A 9006-nucleotide genomic window follows, 5' to 3' on the forward strand; every position below is an offset into this window, starting at 1 on the left:
ATATATTACCTATAAATTATTATAGTTTAAGTTTTTTTAATTTCATATACCTCAACTGTACTCGCTCATTCCGATTTAATAATATTTTTACTTTCGAATTATTTATCTATTCAATTTTTTCATCATCAATAATAAATTAAATGACAAACATTGTTTCACAGTAATGATAATAATAACAATAATAATGCTGGTTTACGTTTTGCGGTATCATTAATTAAGTCGTGTAAATACGTATGTACTAAAAACAATAGAAAACAATGCTAACAATAGCAATAATAATGATAATATAATAATAATAATAATAATAATAATAATAATAATAATAATAGTAATAAAATCGTAGAAAATCAGAATCCCGATTATAAGTTACATTACAGATTTACACAGTTATCAATGAAGTAATTAATTTATTTATTGTTCATATAATTTTGGCCAGAATAAAATTTGAGTAATTTCTTCTTCATTTTCTTTTATATCAAAGGCACGTAACAATTGTACAATAATATGTAATAATTATATTGTGTAATAATACCTTGTTACGTGCTCGCGTTGCGTTACACATTATGTACCTTATTATGCGCGTTATTGTGATGTAAAAGTATGTAACAATAGTAGCTCGCAGCTAGTGAATTTCTCGCTTAATATCATATAATTTTAGTTTTTATAATTCATTAAATAATGATTTAATTGAGTGTACTAATTTATGGCAAGCTTAATATCTATAAGGTATAATAATAATAGGTATTTATGTAATCTTTAATCTTTCCTAAATTCAAGATAATTCATTATTCTAGCTAAGTGTCGCCGTCCGACGAGATCATCACTGCTAATAATTATTAACCGTCAATCATTATCTATCGTCTCGTATTGTTCTGCTATATCATCATCGACAAATCAGTATTACATCCATACCCTCGATTACTGTATACCTATATAATCGTATAAATATATTATAGATTTATTATACACGAGAGGTGAAAAACGCTTGTAGAGAAGATCGGTGTGCGAATTACCTAAATTTCACCAATGATTGATCAATAATTTAAGTGGAATTACTGAGAAAAAAAAACAAAATATTTAAGAAAACATTTGCGATTTGATTAGATTAGCGAGATGAGAAAATGAGAGATTTCATTCTTATGCCGAATATTGTGAAGAAAGAAAATCGCTTTCACCGATTTTCTCCACACAACGCCTGATAGGCTTGAGATTGATTGGCTTTTCTAGCTATTCATACAACCGAATAAAAACACGAGCTCCGAAGTGAGATATATTATACACAACATAGTCAGACGCAGTTCTGTGTAAAAATAGACGACTGTGGAAAAAAAATAGAAACATTTTCAAGTCAAATATTTACAACGATTTCCAATATTAAAGAATGAATGGATAAATTTATTGCGGACAAAAAGCGTTACAAGATCGATACCTCGCGATTATTATTATATATCTTCTTGACTGCTTACCAATTTCATTTTATATATATAATGTACATCTTCTTTTTTTTTTTCACACAACTCAGAATCGCCCGCGTCTAGACTGTTCGAGATAAAGATAAAAAAATTAATTGGCAGCTACAGAAACACTGATGATGATGATGATGATGATGATGATGATGATGACGATAAAGCGGCACGAGAATAAAAGATGAAAATCACCCTGCGTTTGACGGTAAGTAGCAAGTTTTATACAGTGTGTATATTTATATGCATATGTGTATAAGCTTCGGAGCCATCGTCATTGTTCAGCTCTTGTAAGCTTGACCTGCATTATATTTATATAATGTCTTTTCCCTGGCGTATGTTAAGCAAATGGCGCACTTTCGTTCCTACATATTAAATATAGTACCGTTCGTATAGTACTTGCACGTATAATAACAATAGTAACAACAATAATAATAATAATAATAATATTGTATTATTTTATACAGATTTGTACAGAGTGTCTCAAGCTCGTAAATCTTGCTCAAACGCAACAGTTTGCTTTTATAATTATTTATATTCAATTTACTTTTCCAATTTGTACGAATAAGTACCTAATTTTTTCCTCTACTCACGCTGCCTCGTCAAATTTCAATCTTGTCGAGAGATACCTTTTTTTTTTTTTGCTTCTTTTTTTTTCAATATCTCATATAATTGGTACCGTTTCAAAGAATCGGTTTACAATTTTTTTCTTTCCCCAACTGTCGAATTTGAAATGACAAAAATATTGTTACCCTTCTCTAATGCCATTACTTGGATTAAAATTAATGAGACACCCTGTAGGTATCGGTATACTTACACAATCCAGCAGAATTATAAAAATGACGGAGAGAAATATCTACATAAGGCTTCCGTGATTTAATCAGTTGTTTTTTCTTTTTATTTTTAATCTACCTCATTAGAAATTTCATTATTTAATTAATATATTTTTTTTGTTGTTGTAGTCACCTTAAATTTGATAAATTATTATCATAAACGTTATTATTGTTGTTGAGTATGATTACTATTATTATAATATTGTTTATTTATTTACTCATTTATTTAATAATTGAATTATTTTGTATATAATTTATTTATTAATTTATTTATTAATTTGTTGTTTATTTGAAAATTTGTCAAAATTTTGTCCCGACACTATCACTAAGGACAGCCGCACTCGTCGACGACCATTTTTGGTAAATCCCTTTTAATTATATTCGAATCAGGGCCATAATAAATTAGAGATACGGATGAGAACTTTAAGGGTGCACAACATGGCTGCATTCCCGCGAGTCTATCCATTTTTCTATACTCTTCTATCACGTGGGTATAATAATTTAAAAAAGTATCCGGTGTTCTGTGACCCGCCCCGCAATCACCTCGGCAATAATTCGCATAGTACCTGCGGAAGAATCGAGAAACACGAGGAAAACAATTAAACCACCGCCGGTCAATATTCTCTGTTTAGGGAAAATTAGGAAGAATGAACTCACCCTTGCGGTGCGATTATCCAGTCGTCCCATCCTAGCTGGGAAAAATTAACGTAGAACCTTTGTTTACAGCATTGGCCCATCAGTGGTCCATTACATTCGACGGCTCGTCTTCGGATGCGTTTTACTCCAGTCGGGTCGGTGTGGACAACCAAAAATGGCCTGTTGTCATCTTTACCTGTGCAGATTAATTTCGGATTGAATGTAAGTAGTTCAATACTTACGCGTACATCGTTTGCAACGTAGTACGGTTTCCTACCCTCTCCGGTTAGCTGAAGCTTGGAAATAGCTATACCGTCATATCAAAGGTAAAAATTTTTCGCCTCATTCCCGCAGAATTCAACAAAATTTGCATTTTACCGATCTGAAGCGTAGCCACGCTGTAAAGAAACTCTCAAGTCACGAGGTGGACCAAATCGCGGCCGCCGCCATTAAACGGCCTATTTATTTCCCGAGTGTATTTACAATTCCGTCACGTCCTTCATCATTCTGACAGCATTTACGGTAATGAATACCGTCCACTCAAGTTGATTAGGACGAAGATATACGTATATAAAAAAAAATCGCGGTGTAACTTGCGGGAGATTTTTTACGACCACTATGTGAATCTTATTGTATTTTTTTGGTTTATTATTTACCTTGTGTATTCAGGCTTGGCTCTATCTCATTCGGTGGGTGTCCGAAGGTTGATACATGCACGTGTAAACCACATCCGGTGCAGTCGACCAGCAGAGTCAATTTGTCCTTCTGGGCTTTTGCGTCGCGGGCGTACCAGTCCATGACAACGCTGGTGACGTCGAATTTCTGCCACCCTAATTGGCCTATGTTAACCCCGAGTGAAGTAACCATGTCGAGATGTTGTCCAAGTTCCTAAAGGGACCAGAAATAGGAGCAATGACGACCATGCTTGTTCGATGATACCGATTCCAGTGTTCCTCTATAGTGATGCACGTACTTTACCGCGAAGATGGGTTGCATTACCGCAACGAACCCTGAACACCCACAGGGTGATATTTCTCTGGTGATTCTGACCCTGGCGATGATGTTGATAGTGATGAACCGTCCGCCTCACCTCGACTAGCGCCCACAGAGTTGCTTTCTTGATTCTCAGAGGTCCGAGTACCGGTTCTCCAGTCGACATTGGGAACTCCAACAACGGTTGTCCATTGAGGGTGTGACCTAAACGAGGTAATGACAGATTAATAAACGTCAGATCGACACCGGTGGAAGGTTACTTTGGGGTTCGCAAGACAGGAAAAAGGTTTAATTACGGTTCAACAACTAAACTCGAATCTTTTGGATGGGAGAGGTTTTTTCGCTCATCGAGTGGCGGAGTACTTGCTCCGATCTGATGGACCACCCCTTAGCTAGTCGGGCAGGGTGGGATTGGAGGGGATAATCTCAGGGTGAGTCAACCCCTGCTGCTACGCACACGCATAGATACGTATGTATGAGAGAATTGCTCACAGACATGAAGACAGACCCATAATTTCATTCCACGTGATGCCAACTCCACCCGAACAACCGACAAGACACTGCGTCCAGTCATAGCCTTACGGCCACATTTACGCGGTTGTGTGGGTGCAATACACGGTCCACGTTACCGCCCCCATGTCTGCGGTGAAAACGCGTCGTTACCAAATGCGAGGTGCGTGTGTATTTGAAAGACGCGTTTCGCACAATCGGTTATGTATTAGCATGTATAATATGTTGAAAAAAGAAGGAGAAGTATAAAAAAAAAGAAGAAAACGAAAAAGAGACAGGGACGAGATATTTTCGAGTTGATATTGATTTCGCTATGCAGGAGGATCGGAGACGAACCGTATTCCTTTTACACTTTTGAGAACCATGGTGTATGTACACAACGAATACCAAGAAAGAGCGAGATTCTACTGCGTATAAGATTCTGTCTCACGTTACATTAGCTCGATAGATTCTGCGTTACTTAAAGCGGAGCTGTGTGCCAAGTCGACGTTATGCTAGACTCACCGATTGGGGAAAAAGAACGACGCGGGGTTAGATAACCGCCCTTGCTGCGGCGTCAAACTTCTAACTTCAGGCCGGTGCTCGGTTTCGAATTATTACTCGAAAGGCCGCGGAATATGCGTGCAGTGGTTGTATTGAAGAATGGTTCGATCCGCGGACTTGGCGTCTAGACTGGTAGGGGAGAATCACGTACAAATAGATTGATCGCTTTTAAATTCAAGACAGAACAGTACGCGATTAGCCCCCCCCCCCAAGCTTAACGGTTGGGGCACCGCCTAATTGTGGTGCGGCGACTCGGGCAACCGGTATAAACTGCAATAAAGCGAATGAACTTACATGTACTCGAAAACGAGAAACGAGCAGCTGGCGAGAAGGGGGGAGGCGAGGGTTCAGGAAAAACACGACACCCTCCAAGGGTATTGAAGTCAGTCCTCGGTAAGTTCTGCATCGTGTGTCCGAGCCACGTGGCATTCAACGTGTGGCTTGCACCGTGCTGTGTATGTAATTTATCGCGTTACTCCCTCACCCCTTCACTCTCACTCACCCCACCGACTCACCGACTCATTCGCTCTCTTGCGAAAATGGCCTTTCTTAAACACTGCCGATCCCGGGGAGCGGGCGCGATCGGTAAATATTTACGGAAGGCTCTCGATCTCGCTGCGGATCGTCGATTCCCGGAGGGATATAGACAGTCGATACTGGAGGAGGGGCGGGAAGGAAGAACGGAAAGAGAGCGAGAGAGGATTAGCCTTCCTTACGACGCGCCTTCGTTCCCACTGCACCGCTGCACTGCACCATCAACTCGAACAAAAGGTTCGACGTCGAAGCGATGCTGCTGCACCAGCAACCGGACGTAGACAATTATGCACACTGCGGCGCCGGCGCCTATATCTAGATAGAACATACCCGTCCCAATTAATCCCGCCGACCTGTTATACCTACCCGGTTCAGCAAAAGTAATGATCTCGGATGTCCTTGCGTAAAAGTCGTCGAATTCCTCCTCGTGGGGCTGCTCGTTGTCGCTGGGTCTGTCCTCCGAGTCGCTCCCGCCCCCGTTCGCACCCGTCTCCTTTTGCCCGTAGGAAGTGTCGCTCCGGAAGGCCGGAATCGTCGTCGTCGTCGACGAGGTGGCCTCGGTAACAATCGTCGTCCTCTCGGTGGCCTGGTCCATGTTTTTGTACGAGAACTCCTCGTTCTCGTCGAAGAACTCGTTGTAGGCACGCTCCTCGTTGTAAATGCCCGCTCGGTGACGGTGCACCGTATTCGAATGGGGCTGCTTCTGCTGCCTCCATGAGCCCCCGCCCGATTGCGAAAACGACGGCGGAAACTGCTGTGGCTGAGCCTCGGCTCTGACTAGCGTCTCCAGGGCCAAATTCCTGGACACACTGGCCAGGGTCTTGTTGACGTCGGGACGACCGCGAAGGCCCAGTTTAGTCAGGATCTGATGCTTTATCGCCTCGAGTCTTAGGTCATCCGGACTCGGATCGTTCCTCGCGGGCTTGGGTTCGGTTCCACCGATTTTTAGACCCTCGGAGGCCTTCGACTGCTGCCGATGGTGATGGTTCTGACTGTGATGATTGTGCTGGTGGAAAGAGTGGTGGTCTCTGTACCTCGGGCAACCCGGACAGCCTTGATGGTCCTGGTGGTGGGCGAATATCGTTGGCAGTATCAGGATCCACAGGAACAGTACGACCATCCGGAGACAACAGGGCATCGGAGACTTCGTCGAGGTTCGATATACCGCCCTCAACATCCACGAGAGTAGACTCCCAGCGCCGTTCTTGATTGTGACACCGAACGATTCTTCACCGGTCTTTGCAATCTTGGTACCCTCGTTCAAACGTGCAGCCTGTCTCGGTGTCCTTTCACGGCTGTCTATCAAGCCGCGATCGGCCGGCGATGCCAACGGCGTCGATTTCTGACCCGTTGATCCTGCTGGCAATTTGGAAAAGTCTAAGGTCGTGATATCGCGCTGCATCGCGACAACGAAAAGTCACCTTGCTTCCTCGGTCGATTTACTATATCCTCTCTGTGATCGCCGAGTGGATACTCCTCTACCGAAAAGGCACTGATGTACTTTCTTCCAGACGGTAACGAATGTCCGTAGAAATTCACCCCTGACACCGAATTTCCCAACTTTTTCTGACCTCTCGCCCGACACTGATTCGCAGGTTCTTGAAGCTCGTTGCCCTGCTGCTGTGACTGAGGCTGCTGATGGTGCTGTACGATTAGCTGCGGGTTTACCCGGTTCAGAATCACTATTATTTCGTTCGCGTAAACGTGCCAGAGTGTCGGCTGACGGTCGATTGACGTTTGCACCGTTGATAGCAATGGTAAACGATGACGGTGACAGGTATGCATCCTTAATAAAATCTCCCATCACCAACAACCCGCGCCTTTCCACCAGCTGCTTCTGCGAGTGCCACTTTTTACAACTTTCGTATAAAAATCACCCCTCACTCCTTCCATTCGAATTTGCTCTTCTGTCTTGGTATTCTTAACGATATATCTGCAGTACATACGCATAGATATTTACGCACATGTATAGAAATATATATACATATATATATATACGCCTGGTCGAAATTTGTGCTTTACTTTTGCACAGCACCAACACCGGCACCAACCACCATCACCCCCTTCTTTTCCGTCAGCGCTCCCTCCCTCCGAGACCGAGAGCCTCTCTTGCTGTGTGCAGATTCGTGTCAACGATTCAATTTCTTAGGGGTGCGGTGCTCGATGCGGAATCTCCCCGCTTATCGTTACACATACATACACGCGATTTTCTTAGATTATAGGACTGGGTATAGTACGCAACAGAGAAATCGCCGAGATGAGGGAAAATAAAGAGATAGGGCCAGTTTCACGATCGGATATATGTATAGACAGAAATGGGGAGAGATATAGAAGGATGATCGAGGGGGTGGTTGAAGTTTGATGAATTTGGCTCAACGATTTTTCCTCTTTTTACTTGTACGGTTGTATTTTCATTTACTACTCCTCTAATCCGCAATATTCAAATAGTATCGCAATTGTTTCCGATAACACTTAATTTCCCTCTTCTTTACTCGCGGTTCTTCTTATCAATGAGTATGTTAATCAGGGAAAAAAGGCTGGAATCTCCTTCGTCTTCTTGTCGGTCTCGAGATCCTGACTTGTACAAATTTTGTTAAACTTCTTTACTTTCACCCGCAATCACGTGAAACAATACATTACGTATGAAACTCGTTCAGGCCTGAGGGCGTCCTTCTTTTGTATAATTGATTATCTTATGAATTAATTAATTTATCCGGCCGTGTAAGGTCTCTTTACTTTCTATTTTAAAGCGTTATTATATCAACGAATAATCGTTACAGCACGGTATCTCGTACAGTAATATTCATAGTCATGTAAAATATATCGTACACGCGTACGCAGTAAAACGTGTATATAATATTTATAATTGTCGCGCGCGCAGTAATACGTACACATTCATTATATACATATAGTATCGTGTGTCATATACCGTTTCTTTCTGTTTTTTTTTTTGGTTTTTATTTTTTTATTCTACTTCGTCGTCTTCTTCTTCTTCTTCTTCTTCAAATTAGTTAATTAATTTCTTTGTCAAAAACAATACGTAACTATCACACCTATGTAACGATATATCACTTTTAATCAACGATTCCGCGTATGCAACATGAATGACTGCGACGAGGCATGCTTGCCGGAGACGCACCGGGCACTGAATTAACGTACATGTATCACCGAACCAACCAACGAACCAACCGACCAACCAACCGACCAACCCAACCAACCGACCAACCAACCATCCACTCCACAACTAAAACTACGCCACAACTACATCTCGGCACATACATACCCATGCACACTCAATCGCTCTCACACACAGACACACTTCGAAGCATTTCGTTCGCCTGTCTGACGCTACTGGCGCGGATTCCCCGGCTTGTGGTGGTGGTGGTGCAGAATATCAACGTCCGTGTCTTTCCTCCGTTAGACGGGGTAGTTGGTGCGATGTAGATGTCCGTGTTCCGCGTCTGTGTCGAGACCTGTAAAACGATAGCTATGTG

At 42.0% G+C, this 9006-nt stretch overlaps 1 protein-coding gene across 1 annotated transcript; it reads right to left on the reverse strand.

Annotated features, from left to right (window-relative positions):
* Positions 1–2512: 2512 nt before the first annotated feature.
* On the reverse strand, positions 2513–8693 carry LOC124304650 (uncharacterized). Its single transcript, XM_046763155.1, has 5 exons — positions 5879–8693; positions 3906–4129; positions 3589–3820; positions 2954–3128; positions 2513–2862 (listed from the first exon to the last, which is right to left on the reverse strand). The coding sequence occupies exons 1-5, from the start codon at positions 6912–6914 to the stop codon at positions 2622–2624; spliced, it is 1908 nt and encodes a 635-aa protein (XP_046619111.1). The 5' UTR covers positions 6915–8693; the 3' UTR covers positions 2513–2621.
* Between the last annotated feature and the right edge of the window lie 313 nt (positions 8694–9006).

The sequence above is a fragment of the Neodiprion virginianus genome, chromosome 5 (genome assembly GCF_021901495.1).
Source record: "Neodiprion virginianus isolate iyNeoVirg1 chromosome 5, iyNeoVirg1.1, whole genome shotgun sequence".
Classification (NCBI taxonomy): Eukaryota; Metazoa; Arthropoda; class Insecta; order Hymenoptera; family Diprionidae; genus Neodiprion; species Neodiprion virginianus.